The sequence below is a fragment of the Rhinopithecus roxellana genome, chromosome 14, assembly GCF_007565055.1.
Source record: "Rhinopithecus roxellana isolate Shanxi Qingling chromosome 14, ASM756505v1, whole genome shotgun sequence".
NCBI lineage: Eukaryota > Metazoa > Chordata > Mammalia > Primates > Cercopithecidae > Rhinopithecus > Rhinopithecus roxellana.
Window position 1 is genome coordinate 58,753,804 of NC_044562.1, and position 16,135 is coordinate 58,769,938.

The following is a 16,135-nucleotide window of genomic DNA, read 5'->3' on the forward strand; positions in this document are numbered from 1 at the left end:
CTAGTATCAGTGAGTATATCAGTGACTGCGTTGGACATGACTTTTTGATGAGAACCAAAGGAAAAGTCAAAGGCTGAAGGGAGCTCTGAGAAGGAAGGGGCGTTATTTCATGGCGTGATTCGAGGAGGCCGAGGTGGCTCAGGACAGCACTTCAAGAAGAGTGAGTGGCATAGGCATTCCATAGAGAAAAGTCATGACCTTGGCCAGGAATAGCAAGTCAGCTGCAGTGCTCAAGGAAGGTCTTCCTGGAGACCTTTGCGATGTACCTGGGTGGGGAGATGCTTGTTCAGGAGTTTTCTTTGGCTTTCTCCTGAATGACATTTCCTGAGATAGATCTACTATCAAGTTAATCACACTCACTCACCAAATAAGTTCTTTTCTACTTCCTTTTTACAAAGCAGCATTTGAGAATGTTTTTATGTGGTACTTCTTTCATTACCGTGGTTCTCCGATAAGTAACTGCATAGAGCAGTAGGTAGGGCTAAGTGTTAGAGGCTGTCTTTGCAAAAACTGAAATAATGACACAGAGAAGTTTGTCCATACAAACGAATGATTCAGTGACATCTGTTGTCATTAGCCAAACCTTGGATAGGAACTTTCTTAGAGGGAGGTGAGGTGCCCTCTCTGACTGAATTACCTGCTCCTCCTTACCTTACATTTCAACCATGTATACTCGCAGATGAGATGCACATTTACATCTTTCCCTGGGTTCTTTTTAGACTGGTAATGTACTGTAGTGCCATCTTATCTCCTTTGTGGACTTACGAGCTACCCCTCTGTATTTCATTTCTGATGATTGCCGTAGGGTTTCGCCATGGGCATCTCTAGCTTGCCACAGTCAACCCACACATTGTCTGCATGTAACCGCCTCACACAGAGTGCAGGTATCTGACCCGAGGCCACAGCTGTTGCTGCCTTCTGTGTTGTTTGTGCTGTTGTTCTCATACACTTTGCCAGAAACCACACAATGGACTGTTGTGATTTTGGCTTTAAACAGTAACTTTTAAAGAGATTGAAACAGGATTTTTTAGTCTTTTATCCTTCCCTCCACCATTTCTGATGTGCTTCATTCCTTTGTGTGGATCTGAGTTTCTACCCAGCATCATCTGTCTCGTGCGTGAATAACTTCCTTTAGCAGTTGTTACAGAACAGGTCTGGGAGCAGTGAATTCTAGTAGCTGTTGCTTTTCTGAAAATACGTAGTTCAGCTTCATTTTGCTGGGTATTTTCATTTGATATACAATTCTAGGTTGACAGTTTTTTTTCTCCCTCCAACACATAAAAGATACTCCATTGCCTCTTGGCTTGCACAGTTTCTGATGAGAAGACTGCAGTTCTACCTCACTTTGGTTCTTGTGCCTGATGAACCTTTTTTCCCTTCGGTTGTTTGTAAGATTTTCTCGTGATCTTTTTCTCACTAGTTTTTCGTAATTTAATTATGGCGTGCCTCTGCATGGTTTTCTTGGTATTTATCCTGCCTGGGGTTTATTGAGTTTCTTGGGTGGCAGGATTATCCTTTTCAGAACACATGGAAAATGTTTGGTTATTATTTCTTCAGATTTTTTTTCTGACCTTCCCCTTTTGGGGACTCTTATGTATCCATGCATTAGGTGACTTGCTGTTTTCCGCAGGTCCCTATGACTCTGTCCATTTGTTTATGGCCTTTTTCTTTCTGTGCCTAATTTTGGATAGTTTCTGCTGCTCTGCCTTCAAGCTCACTTATGTTTTCTGTGGGTGTATGATACGCTGTTAATTGCATTGTGTTGGTTTAGGTCTTCCAAGAATCAGAAGCCAAGAGATTAGATGTCGAAGAGGTCTATTGGAAGAAAGCACCTTTGAAGGGTCAGGGAGAGGAAGCCTGAGATGGCAGGAGAGCCTTTGCTCTTCCTTGCCCAACTGTGACAGGAGACAGGAAGAAAGAATCCAGGAAAGATTTGGCCAGGCTGATGAGTGTTCTAGAGCCAGAGATGCCTGTCAGAGAGTCCCATGTCCACAGGAACAGCTGGCACCAGAAGCTCTTCTGTGCTCCATCACTGACCGGGCACGTTCTATAACGTGTGTGGCCGTGGCATGAGCAGGCAGCAGGTCCTGAGGGTCGACAGATGCAGGGTCAGGAGCAGCAGGAGCGTTGCAGAGGAGCACACTTTCCTCCCTGCAGCAGGAGCTCTGCACAGCACATTTTCATGGCCACCACACTTATCCAGTAGAATTGTGTTTCAGGAATGCTGTTTTTTAGCTCTAGAAATTCTGTTTGGTGCTTTTTATGTTTTCCAATTCTCTCCTTATTATGGTTTTCATTTAATTCTTAGAGCGTACTGAACATTTTTATAACAGCTGTTGTAATGTCTTTGTTTCCTAATTCATCGTCTTTGTCAGTTCTGAGTTGGCTTGATATTTTCCCCTTGTTATGGGTTACATTTTCCTGTTTCATATGCAGAGAGATGTCTCATTGCTTGCCATACGTTGCAAATTTTACGTTTTTGAGTGCTAGATCTTGTTCTGTTCCTTTGAACTGTGTTGGAACTTTTTTCTGACAGCAGTTAAGGTACTTACAAGTCAGTGTAAACCTTTTGAGGCTTGATGTTTCAGCTTTCTGGTGAGCCTGCAATGGGCTTTCTTCAGGAAGGGCTTAGCCCGGCACTAAGGCATGGCCGTGGGGTCCCTGTGGAATGGTGCATGTGTGCGGCAAGAGGCCCCTCTGCTCTGGCCATTGGGAGCTTGCTGACTCTTAGCCCTAAGTGAGCTCTGGGAGTCATCTGCTTGCAACTCCCCAGAAACTGTTCTTTCCCTGAAGTCGGCTTTGTCCAGCTTCATGGAGTTTTACCCCCTGCACACACTAATTGGTACTCAGCCAAAGACCAAGTGGGTCCTCTGTGCAGATTTCTGGAGCTCTTTTTCTGCCTAGGCCTCACCCCTTTAGTGCTGTACTCCCTAAAATCTAGTAATTGTGTCCTGCCCAGAGTCAGATGCAACCACCAGATTCAGTTTCTCCAGTTTCTAAATGCATCTGGCTGGGAGGTAAGTTCAGACCCTGTTACTGCCTCATGGAAGGAAACTGTTGACTGTTACTTGGCCTGATGCCTCTCACATAGGCCCTAATGGTGTAACTGATTGCCCAGGAGCTGCGTAGTTCACGTCGACTGAAGTCTGGGGTGTATTTCGAGAGGAGGCATTTTTCCATCTTGGGGCTTCTTTAAGACCACAGGGCTCAAGTGTGCGCTTGCTACTCCGCGGAGGCCATGCTGTGTGCATTGTGTGCATTTGCTGTCTCCTCCGTCCTCCTGAATGGCCGCCTCTTCCCTACTGATCCGCACCCTCTCCGCACCTGAAGCCTCTGTCCGCACCTGAAGCCTCTGTCCGCGCCTGAAGCCTCTGTCTGTGTGGTCAGGTGGGATTTCTCCACCCTTTTCGCCCTGCATCACCTTCTGTCTTCTACTTTGGGCTTCTCCCACATTCCAACTTGTTTCTAGGTTTTATGGAGCCAGAGAAGAGAGGACTGCCTTCGTTCATCTCTCTCAAAGCAGTTAGGACCCAGTGTTCATGAGTACAAGGAGTTTCCTCCATTAGAATGAGTGTGTGTGTGTATGTATATGTGTGTGTGTGTATGTGTGTGTGTGTATATGTGTGTGTGTGTGTGTGTATATATATTTCCTTGACTGATTTCTGTGCGAACAGCTGGCATTTGAAGCACTAATGTAGGACATGTCTAAATTGTGCACCCAAGAGAAGCACCTGGGAGAAGCCTCAGTGTGTGGCCTCGGCCCTCAGTGTGCGGCCTCGGCCTTTATGGCGCGGATCCCAGGTTGGCTGTAGCATTTAGAAGTGGGCACCTTTCTAACCTCAACTCAATCCAGTCCTCACGTTGAATCACACAAACTCAGTGGAGTCACTTTGAATAAAAGAACAGCATGTTTCATCTGCCTCTGTAACCCCACCTGAAGCTGGGGAATCACCCTGTTCCCTGCTGTTAACCGGCACAGGACCTGGCACCTGTGGGTACTTATGAAGTAATTGTGGGCTAAGTGAACTTAAACCATGTCGTGGACTCAGCTGTACTGTCTTGTCGTTGCCTTCCTGTCTTTCTTAGGCCAGTGATGAGCAAAGGTTTCCATTAAAGAGCCAGAGAGTAAAGATTCCTAGCTCTGTGGGCCACACAGCCCCTCACAGCTGCTCAGCTCTGCGCTCTGCAAAAGCACCACCAGCCAGTGTGTAAACGCGTGGACCAGGCTGTGCCAGTGAGGCCTCATTTACAGAAGCAGTCAGTGGCAAGATTCGATCTGTGGGCTCTAGTTTGCCGACCCGTGCATGAAGCACTAAAAGGCCAAGAGCCTGGTGTAAATTCCTAACGAGAAACCCAGGCTCTGAATCAGCCCCGAAGTGTAAGCAGCAGCATAATGATCTCAAGCAGCGTCTTGGCATTATTAAATTAAACCCATTCTGGTGGCTGCGTCAGCATCTATGGCTCTGTTTATTGTTTTTCCTTAAGCAAGCAGTTCCATTTCTAGAAATTTATCTTAAGCACATAAATCTAGAGGGGGCACATCAGTGTTATTTATGATGGGAAAACTGGGAACGGACACGACCATAGGCTGGAAGAGGCACAGCCTGATGTACAATGTGGGCCAGTGGTTAGGAGCAGACTCAGGAGCCAGCAGGACATGGCTCCAGTTCTAGCTCTGTGAACAGACTGGCCATGTGCCACCCTTAGCAAGTTACTTAATCTCTCTCTCCTTAGGGGGAAAAAAAAAAGAAAAAGGAAATCCTTGCACATGCTGTAAGATTCGAAAGATACATCAGAGTGTGCAGATGAGAGTAATGCTCCTCCTTTGTTCCCCAGCCGCCCAGGGCGCCTCCCTCAGGCAGCCCGGTTCAGGTTTCTTTGTGTGTAGCCTTCGGGTTGGGGTGGGAGAGGGTAGCAGTACCCACGTGGGTGTGTGTGCCATTCACCCCCTTAACTGTGAGGGTCAGGAAAATCATCATGTTGGTTTACATTAAGCGTGGACTTCTGACACACAGATTTGCACACAGATATTTGGGGGAAATCGGGAGGGGTTTGATGAGAGTGTCTGATACTGTCTCTTCTCCAGTCTTTCCTGTATGTGAATCAGCATGCGTGGGTGGGAAGAAGTCCAGTCTTGCTGGTTTTCTGGGAGAAGAAAGCCCAGATCCGAGTCCCCAAACAGGCTGGGCTGCAGTGCGTACACAGCCCTCATAGGTCGTCTTGTATTTGCTGATGCAAATGTGGACACCCTCTGCAGCCTGGGGCGGAAGCCCACCCTGCTTGTCCTCTGTGTCTGGCTCCATCGGGGGCCGCAGGGAGTTGTCATTTCCAGCCCAGCCCCCAGTGACCAGCAGCTTTCAGGGAAAGGAACTCGTTTTCTACATTGAGTCAGCCCAGGTTGCCGAGGTGACTGGGCAGGGAGCCTCCCAGTGTGCTGTCTGCAATCCCTTCCCGGCTCCAAGCCTTGCCCTGGAACACTCTGGGTGGGCCACCAGGGACGGACGCATGCCAGGGTCACGGGTGGAGGGCAGCTTAGCTGCTGGTCTCTGGAAGAGGACTTGGAATGTTTGGCTTTGTAATTTATTGAGGGTTTTTCCCTTTCTTTAGTAAACTTGACTTTTGATTTCTAATGGGAAAAGGAATGCAGGGAAAGAGCCTCCTGAAAGTGTTAAATTTGCCAGACCACTGTGAATCTAATGAGTCCAAAAGGCCTTGAATTCAGAGATCCAGCGAGGGAAACTCCGTTCACATTGTGCAGTAGAGGGGATTGCAGAGGATGAGCAGTGGAGGGGTTGGTTCCTTTTTCTGTTAGGCGCTCTTTCTTCTTTTGCTCTTTAAGGATTCTTGGTTTGCTCACCTGGTATGCACTCGGCAGAAGCCCCGACTTCTGACAGGAGGAAAATGATTTTCTTTTCATTTTAAAGTGGGTGTACGGCCTGCGCCTGAGATAGTTCACCACATGCCCTTTCCATCTCGGCCTTCGGACGCACAGCCACACACGTGTGTCACGCACCCAGGCACCGTGAACGAGCAGATCCGGGAAAGCGTGGCCCGGGAGGAAGGTCTGGTGAGGCCTGGTGTGGCTCCCAGAGTGGGGCTGCCCCATGAGGGAACGGGCTTTGCTGCTTTCCTCCCCTAGGCATTACCATGCGCTTTTCCTCATGTGATGAATGAGCACTGGGTTTGGGGGTTGAAGCTTATTTTAAATTAGCAGATACAGATGTGAAGTAGTAATGTAAACGGGATGGTTTTGCATTTTCCTGGTGTGAGATGCTCCAGATGAACCCCTCCCCACCGCATGGGTCTCTGTTGGCCTAAAACACTGAAAAGAGACCCCCAGGATCTGAGAACCCTTCTAGATATCAAAGGCCAGAGAAGTCCAGAGACAAATTTTCCGAGACAATTAATGGCCAGTGGCTGGACTTAGCAGGTTTGGTATTCTGCTAGTTTCTATTCTCTGCTCTGATTTAAAATTCTATTTGCAAAGAGGAAAACGTAGCCAGACTGTCCCAAACCCAGCCCTTCCTCTGTAAGTACTGCTGTGAAGAAACCTGCATGGCTGGTCCTGTGTTTGGGTAGAACATTAAATGACAACTTTCATTGAAAAGCCCTGGGGAAGTTGACCCAGGGCATCTTAAGAGAGGGGCCCACTGGCCGCCATGTGGGTTTGCAGCAGGTTGGTTACACGGGAAAACCTTTCAGTTAATCTTCTGTTCAGGTGTCAACTTTCTGTTCTTTGGACATAATTCTGCAGTTGGGCCTTTAGGGAAAAAGAAATGAATTTCTGGGAGGACCACCTCTTGGATGTGGAACCAACTACATACACTGTTACTGTTTCCTGGCTGCCGCAGTCGTGTTTGAGTGCGGTTCTGCCGGAGGCGACCTGGCCTCCAGTGTGCCTGGAGGGCCTTGCTGCTTTCGCAGCTCTCTGACCTGCCACTTCCTCGTGTTTATGCCTTGGGGGTGACCCACCCTCTCCTGCACCCTCTGCCTGTTCCCCTGCACAGCTTTCTTCTTCCTATTGTACAGACGTGCCCCGGTATCTCCCATCATAAAAAGCAGACACCCCGCAGGAGTCACCTGTTGCTGCTGCTGCCAGCTACTACTCTCTAGTGGCTTAAAACAGTACACATGCCTCCTCTTAAAGTTCTGGAGGCAGAGGCTCTAAAATCAGGGTGCAGGCAACACATGCCTCCTCTTAAAGTTCTGGAGGCAGAGGCTCTAAAATCAGGGTGCAGGCAACACATGCCTCCTCTTAAAGTTCTGGAGGCAGAGGCTCTAAAATCAGGGTGCAGGCGGGGCTGCCTCCTTCCGGGGGCTTAAGGGGAGGTCCATGTCCTTTCCCTTTCCAGTTTCTAGAGTCCGCCCATGTTCCTCAGCGCCTGGCCCCACATCACTGTGACCGTTGCTTCCATTGTCACATCTCCTCTGATTTCTGAGGACCCTAGTGATGGTCTGGGGCCCACCCAGATGATCTCCCAGTCAATCCCCTGCTGCAGAGGCCCTTTTGCCAGGTGAGATCATGTGTTCACAGCCTCTGGGGGCTGGGCATCTTGAGATGGAGATCTCCACCTCTCCTTGATGCAGAGACCCCGCCCACCAGCCCCCTGCACATGCATGGGCATGCAGGTGCAGACACACGTGCCATTACCTGGCGTGTGAAAGGCGGCCCGGGCGTTGTGTCCCCTTCCTCAGCTGCTGACTGCTTCCCCACTAGTGTGGTCTCCTTCCACCCCACTCCTCGTGTCCTCATGCAGAGCTCGTGGCCATCTGGTGACCGTGACACGAGGCCGCCTGTGTCACATGTGGTCACGCCCAGCTCCTCCTGTGGCCTGCACGCTTCACTCCTCAGTCCCTCTGCAGCCTCAGGCTGTAGCCGTGCGGTACTGCTCTTCAGCCTCTTCTCTTCTGCCTCACCCTGGGTGGCCGGCTCATGTGGCGCTGCCTCCCTCGGTAATGGGAGGTGGCTGCACAGCCCTGTCTTCTAAGCCACAGATGCAGTTTTCCAACTGCCTACGGGTCATCTCTGGGGCAGCCTGCCGTGGAGCCCCCACACCCTGCACCCATTCTGTAAGCAGACCCAACACTCACCTTCCCTGGGGTCGACCAGCTCTTTCTCTCTGTCACCCAGGCCTTCCTGACCCCATCAGGCCCTTTGAGGCCAGCCCCAGGTGCCCATCACTGCTCCCCAGTCCAGGAGCAGCACCAGCAGCCCGTCTGACACAGGTCACACCTTATGCCAAAGGTCTCGTCAGACCGTGAAGCCAGAAAGTCACGCCCCTCTCCTATGGTCTTCCTGCCACCTGTAGACACCTGTAGTTCGAGCAGCAGTGTTGGGGGATCCCCCTGACCCTGGAGGGTCCCTCACTCTCCAGACACCTCCCTGGACTCTGCCAGACCAGCTGCCTGTGCTCCCTGCTGGGATCCCACAATACCAAACCCCCTGGGCTGTCTTGGCGTCACTGGCTGAATGACCTGTGCTTTCATCTCAGTCTCTTTTCAGATGTCAAACTCCTGAAGGAGCTGGGCTTTTCTTTTTTCTCCTGTGTCCCAGAATTCTCCTGGTACCGACAAAACCGTCTGTATCCACCCTGTATCCTGGGCCAGAAAGCTGGAGTCTGGCTATGCCACCCACCCCTGCCTGCCTTTAGATGACCATCGATGTAGTTAGGATGTCTGTCCCTCCAAATCTCACGTAGAAATGTGGTCCCCCGTTGGAGGTGGGGTCTGGTGGGAGGTGTTTGGGTCGTGGGAGTAGATCCCCCATGAATGACTTGGTACCCTCCTTGAGGTAATGAGTATGTTCTCACAGAGTTCACATGAGACCTGCTCATTTTAAAGTATGTGGCAGCTCCCACGCCCCACCCGCCTCACGCTCTTGCTCTTGTTCCCACGTCCGCCGTGTGGCATGCCTGCCCCTGCTTTGCCTTCCGCTATGATTGGAAGCTTCCTGAGGCCTTCCCAGAAGCAGATGCTGGCACCATGCTTCCCACACAGCCTGCAGAACTGTGAGCCAATTACACCTCTTTCCTCTCTGCATTACTCAGCCCCAGGTATGTCTTTATAGCAGTGCAAGAACGGACTAATACAGCACCGGCCCCTCCACTTCCAGGGCCCACTTCACAGCTGCACACCTAGGAGAGGGGAGAGGCTTTCTGGGGAGGAAGGAGGGTGACTCCCGGGTCTTGAAGATCCTCAGAGCTCTGCCTGTCCTGTGTCTGAGATGGCTGGTCTTGGGGCATCCTCTCTGCTGCTCCTGAGGATGTGTTGTGTGTCCGTCTGTCACTGTGTGGCCACCGTGGCAGAGGCCAAGCAAGGCACATTTCAGTGACTTGTGGTCCAGGCAGCCTTGGCCGTGTGGCTGGCTGTGAATGCCTGCTGCCGATTAGGATCGAGGAAAAGCTGATTCTTTTAAAAATGGTTTTAGTACCTGCTCTTAAGGGCAGAATTTGGAAGGGGTGTGTGTGTGTGTACACAAATTGGCTGTGTGCCCATGCTGGTTGGAAAATATGAAAAAACTCATCATTTTCCCACCTGCCATCGCTGGGCGACACACACCGTGATAGGCTTTCCTCCCGGCTCCACATTGAGGTGGTCCTGCGGAGCAGCACTCCTCCTTCCGCCTCAGCCAGCCCTGTGCTGGCCACTTACCCTCATGAACAGTCTGTGCTGGCGGGGGCTCTTTGTTGCCCCCCAGATCTCCCTGTGCCCTGTGAGGTTGGCCTCTGTGGATCGCCACCTGGGCCCCTGACCTCTCCCAGATGGTGGGAGAAGTGGGAGCTGTAACATCCCTCCTGCAGCTCCGTCACTGCCCAGCTCAGTCCCTGCTGGCCTCTCTGGCAGCATCCGCTCCTCCTGGGCTCTGTGGTCCCTTCCTCCTGTTGCTCCTGGAGCTGTTCAGTGGCTCCCACTAGGGTCAGTCCTGCAGTGCTTCCCCCTCCTTTGCTGGTTTTCCTCAACCCTGCCCACGTCTACTTAAAAGGCCTGGATGAAACTTAACTTTCCCACTCCGCCAAGGGCCCCTTCCAGCCAGCGGCCCAGCCTCTGCAGACTCTCTTCAGAGGGGATTTTACCCGGGGGCCGTTCAGAGATAACTTGGTGTTTCTGTTGGTGAACTGTGGTTTCTGGGCCCCAGCCCCATCCCTGTGTCTGCGTGGCTGTCCCTGTCCCCCTCCCGTGGTGCTTGTTGCCCTCCTGACATTAATGAGGACACTCAGGTGGCTCGTTTCCATTTGTGGCTCCCAGCCCTGGAACGGAAGCTGCTGGCATGCAGGGCTGGGTTGTGGTTTGTGTACCTGTGGCATCCTTGCACTCACAGGAGAGACCTGCCACAGATAGGTGCTCACCAGCATTGTTGAATGAACTCGTGAATTACAGGCATCTGCCGGGTAAACATTGAACTAGGAGCTGGGAAAACATTTTTTCACTTTAAACAGAGTGCACCAATGCCTGTTTCCCCCCACAGCTGCCAGGCCGCAAGTACAGCCCTGGGTACAACACCGAGGTGGGAGACAAGTGGATCTGGCTGAAGTGAACGGGCCGCCTTCCGCTCCAGCTGCGTCACGGTGACGGCCAAGCTGTACCAGCTGCACTCTCCTGGACGCCACATCGCTTTAAGATCGGGGGAGGGTAAATAATGCAAAAATTGCACAGTGGAAGAAGTGGTCTCACAAAAAGCAATCCATCCTGTAGTGTAGGTAATGGAGTCGGGGGAAACAGCTTCCTTTCTGGATGTTTGGAACCCTCTAGCTTTGTTTTGGAATGGCCCACCACTCTCACTGGAAAACAGTGGTCTGCTGCGAAAGGCTGGCTCTCGGCGGCCCCTGTGATTTCAGTACTGCCCCTCTGTGTCATTCAGGTTGTGTACGTTGTTTTTCTTCCAACTTCCAGAAATAAAAGCGTTTCCATGGGACTTTCCCCATCGTGCGTCTGTGTGTGTGCGGTCATGTCGAAGCTGCACACGGGCACACACGCTGCTCTGTGCCCTGTTTGGTGTGGTGTGGTTTAATTGAGACTTACATTATGCGGAAGAGATTTTCTAAAGGCCTACTGTATTTATTTTAGTAATGTGCTACGTTAGAGTACAAAAAAATAAGAAAGTGGGCCGGGCGCAGTGACTCAAGCCTGTAATCCCAGCACTTTGGGAGGCCGAGGCAGGCGGATCACAAGGTCAGGAGATCGAGACCATCCTGGCTAACACGGTGAAACCCCGTCTCTACTAAAAAATACAAAAAAATTAGCCGGGCATGGTGGTGGGCGCCTGTAGTCCCAGCTACTCGGGAGGCTGAAGCAGGAGAATGGTGTGAACCCGGGAGGCAGAGCTTTCAGTGAGCGGAGATCGCGCCACTGCACTCCAGCCTGGGCCACAGAGCCAGACTCCGTCTCAAAAAAAAGAAAGAAAGAAATGTAAGAAAGTGAAGAAGAAATAGCAAAAGGAGAAAATTACCATAGATTTACAGAACAATATGTTTTGAGAGAGACATTGAAAAAGGTTCACGTGGTGGCTGTCCTCAGCATCTCAAACTCCTTCCTCTGAAGGAGATTTGAGCTTAGACTGTTGATGGCATACAATGCAAAAGCAAAATAATATACTCTCTTTATTACTCAGAAAATCAAGTTGCCAGTCAAAACTGAGAAATGAGAAAGAAAATCACATTTCTTTATTCACCTCTGTCAAAGCCTAGAAAACCAAAACAAGCTGGTTGCGGTTCAGCATCATCGTTTAGGAATTGAGTTGTCAGTTGTGAGTCCTATTGAACTGTGAGTTTTCCACTGTAAAGCTCCACTGTGTCCAGTATGGTAGCTCCTAACCACATGTGGCTATTGAAATTTAAATGAGCTAAAATGTAATACAGTTTAAAACTGGGTTCCTTGGTTGCACTGGCCATAGTTCAGGTGCTTCGTAGCCGCCATGGGTAGCAGTTCCAGTGCTGGTGCAGGGGATGATGCTCCCCACGGAAGCTCTGCCAGGCCTCGCTGCCACGGAGCATGCAAAGAAGATGCACACTCCTTCCCTCCTTCCCTCCTTCCTCCTTCCTCCTTCCTCCTTCCTCCTTCCCTCCTTCCCTCCTTCCTCCTTCCCTCCCTCCCTCCCTCCCTCCTTCCTCCCTCCCTCCTTCCCTCCTTCCCTCCTTCCTCCTTCCCTCCCTCCCTCCTTCCTCCTTCCTCCTTCCCTCCCTCCCTCCTTCCCTCCTTCCCTCCTTCCTCCTTCCCTCCCTCCCTCCTTCCCTCCTTCCCTTCTTCCCTCCTTCCTCCTTCCCATACTCCCTCCCTCCCTCCTTCCCTCCTTCCCCCTTCCTCCTTCCTCCCCTCCTTCCCTCCTTCCTCCTTCCCTCCTTCCCTCCCTCCCTCCCTCCCTCCTTCCTTCCCTCCCTCCCTCCCTCCCTCCCTCCTTCCTCCTTTCCTCCTTCCTCCTTCCCATACTCCCTCCCTCCCTCCTTCCCTCCTTCCCTCCTTCCCCCTTCCTCCTTCCTCCTTCCCTCCTTCCTCCTTCCTCCTTCCCTCCTTCCCTCCCTCCCTCCCTCCTTCCTCCCTCCCTCCTTCCCTCCTTCCCCCTTCCTCCTTCCCTCCCTCCCTCCTTCCTCCTCCCTCCTTCCCTCCTTCCCCCTTCCTCCTTCCTTCTTCCCTCCTTCCCTCCTTCCCTCCTTCCCTCCTTCCCCCTTCCTGCTTCCTCCTTCCCTCCTTCCCTCCTTCCTCCTTCCCTTCTTCCCTCCTTCCTCCTTCCCATACTCCCTCCCTCCCTCCTTCCCTCCTTCCCCCTTCCTCCTTCCTCCTTCCCTCCTTCCTCCTTCCCTCCTTCCCTCCCTCCCTCCTTCCTCCCTCCCTCCTTCCCTCCCTCCCTCCCTCCCTCCTTCCTTCCCTCCCTCCCTCCTTCCTTCCCGTCCTTCCTCCTTCCTCCTCCCTCCTCCTTCCTCCTTCCCTCCCTCCTTCCTCCCTCCCCTCCTTCCCGTCCTTCCCTCCCTCCCTCCCTCCCTCCCTCCCTCCTTCCTCCTTCCCTCCTTCCCTCCCTCCTTCCTTCCCTCCTTCCTCCTTCCTCCCTCCTTCCCTCCTTCCTCTTTCCCTCCTTCCCTCCCTCCCTCCTTCCTCCTTCCCTCCCTCCCTCCTCTTCCTCCTTCCCTCCCTCCCTCCTTCCCTCCTTCCCTCCTTCCTCCTTCCCTCCCTCCTCCTTCCTCTTTCCCTCCTTCCCTCCTTCCTCCTTCCCTCCTTCCTCCTTCCTCCTTCCCTCCTTCCCTCCTCCCTCCTTCCCTCCCTCCCTCCTTCCCTCCTCCCTCCTTCCTCCTTCCCTCCTTCCCTCCTTCCTCCTTCCCTCCTTCTCCGTCCCTCCTTCCCTCCTTCCTCCTTCCCTCCCTCCCTCCTTCCCTCCTTCCCTCCCTCCCTCCTTCCCTCCCTCCCTCCTTCCCTCCCTCCCTCCTTCCTCCTCCCTCCTTCCTCCCTCCCTCCTTCCTCCTCCCTCCTTCCCCTCCTTCCTCCTTCCCTCCTTCCTCCTTCCCTCCTTCCTCCTTCCCTCCTTCCTCCCTCCCTCCCTCCCTCCTTCCTCCCTCCCTCCTTCCTCCCTCCCTCCTTCCCTCCTCCTTCCTCCCTCCCTCCTTCCTCCTTCCCTCCTTCCTCCTTCCCTCCTTCCCTCCTTCCTCCTTCCCTCCTTCCTCCTTCCCTCCTTCCCTCCTTCCTCCTTCCCTCCTTCCTCCTTCTCTCCTTCCACCTTCCCTCCTTCCTCCTTCCTCCTTCCCTCCTTCCCTCCTTCCTCCTTCCCTCTCCCTCCCTCCCTCCTTCCTCTTCCCTCCTTCCCTCCTTCCTCCTTCCCTCCTTCCTCCTCCTTCCCTCCTTCCCTCCTTCCTCTTCCCTCCTTTCCCTCCTTCCCTCCCTCCCCTTCTCCTCCCTCCCGCCCTCCTTCCCTCCCTCCCTCCTTCCCTCCCTCCCTCCTTCCCTCCCTCCCTCCTTCCCTCCCTCCCTCCTTCCCTCCCTCCCTCCTTCCTCCCTCCCTCCCTCCCTCCCTCCTTCCGCCTTCCTCCTTCCCTCCTTCCTCCTTCCCTCCTTCCTCCTTCCCTCCTTCCTCCTTCCCTCCTTCCTCCTTCCCTCCTTCCTTCCTTCCTCCTTCCCTCCTTCCTCCTTCCCTCCCTCCCTCCTTCCCTCCCTCCCTCCTTCCTCCTTCCCTCCTTCCCTCCTTCCTCCTTCCCTCCTTCCTCCTTCCCTCCTTCCCTCCTTCCCCCCTTCCCTCCCTCCCTCCTTCCCCCCTTCCTCCTTCCCCCCTTCCCTCCTTCCCTCCCTCCCTCCCTCCCTCCTTCCCCTTCCCTCCTTCCCTCCTTCCCTCCCTCCCTCCTTCCCTCCTTCCCTCCTTCCCTCCTCACATCCGCCTGCCTTTTTCCCTCCCTTCTCCTTTCCTCCTCCCTCCCTTCCTTCCTTCCGTCTGTCCTTGTTTTCCTCCCTTCCCTTCCTCCCTCCCTCCTTCCTTCCCTCCTCCTTCCCTTCCATCTTTGTTTTCCTCCTTTCCCTTCTTCCTTGCCTCCTTCCTTCCCTCCTTCCTTCCCTCCTTCTTCCCTCCCTCTTCCCTCCCCTTCCTTTCCATCTGTCCTTGTTTTCCTCCCTTCCCTTTGTCCTTGTTTTCCTCCCTTCCCTTTGTCCTTGTTTTCCTCCCTTCCCTTTGTCCTTGTTTTCCTCCCTTCCCTTTGTCCTTGTTTTCCTCCCTTCCCTTTGTCCTTGTTTTCCTCCCTTCCCTTCCTCCCTGCCTCCTTCCTTCCCTCCTCCTCCCCTCCTTTCCTTATTTCCTTCCTTCCTTCCTTGTTTTCCTACCTTCCCTTCCTCCTTGCCTCGTTCCTCCCCTCCTCCTTCCCTCCTTTCCTTTCCTTTTCCTTTTTTCCTTCCTTCCTTCCTACCTTCCCTACCTTCCCTACCTTCCCTTCCTCCTCCCCTCGTTCCGTCTGTCCTCGTTTTCCTCCCTTCCCTCCCTCCTCCTTCCCTCTTTTCCTTTTCCTTCCTTCCCTCCTTCCTTCCTTCCTTCCTTCCTTCCTTCCTGCCTTCCTTCCTTCCTTCCTTCCTCCCTTCCTTCCTTCCATCTGTCCTTGCTTTCCTCCCTTCCCTTCCTCCTTCCCTCCTTCCGTCTCTCCTTGTTTTCCTCCCTTCCCTTTCTCCCTGCCTTCCTTGTTTTAAGAACTGAAAATAAAGTTTCCCAGGAGTTTTGAATTGGAGTCCAGATTTAAGTGGCTGAAGTTTTGCATTTCACTAAGAAACCAACAGCTTTAATCATGAAATGAAAGCACAACTGGGCATTGGGCCAGTCACGGAGTATCTTTTGCTCCAAGCACCTCACAAACCCATTGCGGAGGGAGGAAAGAAAAAGAAAACCATCTTTAATTATCTTAGCTGTTCCTAATGTCTTTGGCTGCAAAGAGCTAGCTGTCTCCTTCAGCCTTGGTGGTTGCACGGGGAGTGTCCTCGGCAGTGAGAGGGCAGGTCTGCCGTGTGGTCAGGATTGCCCTTGCAAGGGGCAGAGCCGTCCAACCACACAGGGCTCAGTGTCGGCACGGTGTGGACTCGGGCGCTCTGATCGCCCCTTGCGTTTGTGTCTGACCGTGTGTGGTTGCGCTCCCTGGATGGAGTGGGAAGTGTGTGATTTGTAGCGCTGAGGACCTTCCTCTGTTTCATTTTCTGGTGTTTCAATGATATGCGTGTTCAGCAGAGAAAGGCGAATAGACACTGTCCGAGTCTTCTCTCCGCATTGGAGCCTCAAGAAGAGGCGAGGAGATGCCCTGATTTCCTTATTTCAGGGCAGTGCATGAGCTCGCCTCACGAAGCTCTTACAACTAAAACAGCAGCAGCAACAAACCACGAGCAAAATAATCATGCATTTTCCAAGATTCCATGTGGGACTTCTCAGTGCTTTGGAGATCAGGAAATAATCACGTTGTTGCAGCAGTGTGGTTTTGTGTCTGGATTTTATTCACACAGGTATGTGTTTACAGGTGTGAGAATTTTGTATTGAAGAGAAAGTCCTTGTTTTTTTCTAACGTATCTTTCTGTTCCATCAACTGTTATAACCAAATTGTTAAGAGCATTGAGCTTCTCAGGAGAGATTACATGCAGCTACTTAGGACCACTTCAGCAAGATGGGGTTGCCTGGGTAGGTGGCAGCAGCAGCTCA

General features: G+C 52.5%; 1 protein-coding gene across 2 annotated transcripts in view; it reads left to right on the top strand.

Annotated features, from left to right (window-relative positions):
• The window catches only part of NDUFA10 (NADH:ubiquinone oxidoreductase subunit A10), a 66,280-nt gene extending 55,363 nt beyond the window's left edge, over positions 1–10,917 (top strand). Inside the window, exon 11 of one of the 2 annotated variants that reach the window (XM_030916414.1) lies at positions 10,466–10,917. In XM_030916414.1, coding sequence (XP_030772274.1) covers positions 10,466–10,569 — 104 coding nt within the window. In that variant the 3' untranslated portion in view covers positions 10,570–10,917. The remainder of the gene's footprint in view (positions 1–10,465) is intronic. The other variant, XM_010360812.2, reaches the window with a different exon arrangement.
• Positions 10,918–16,135: the final 5,218 nt, after the last annotated feature.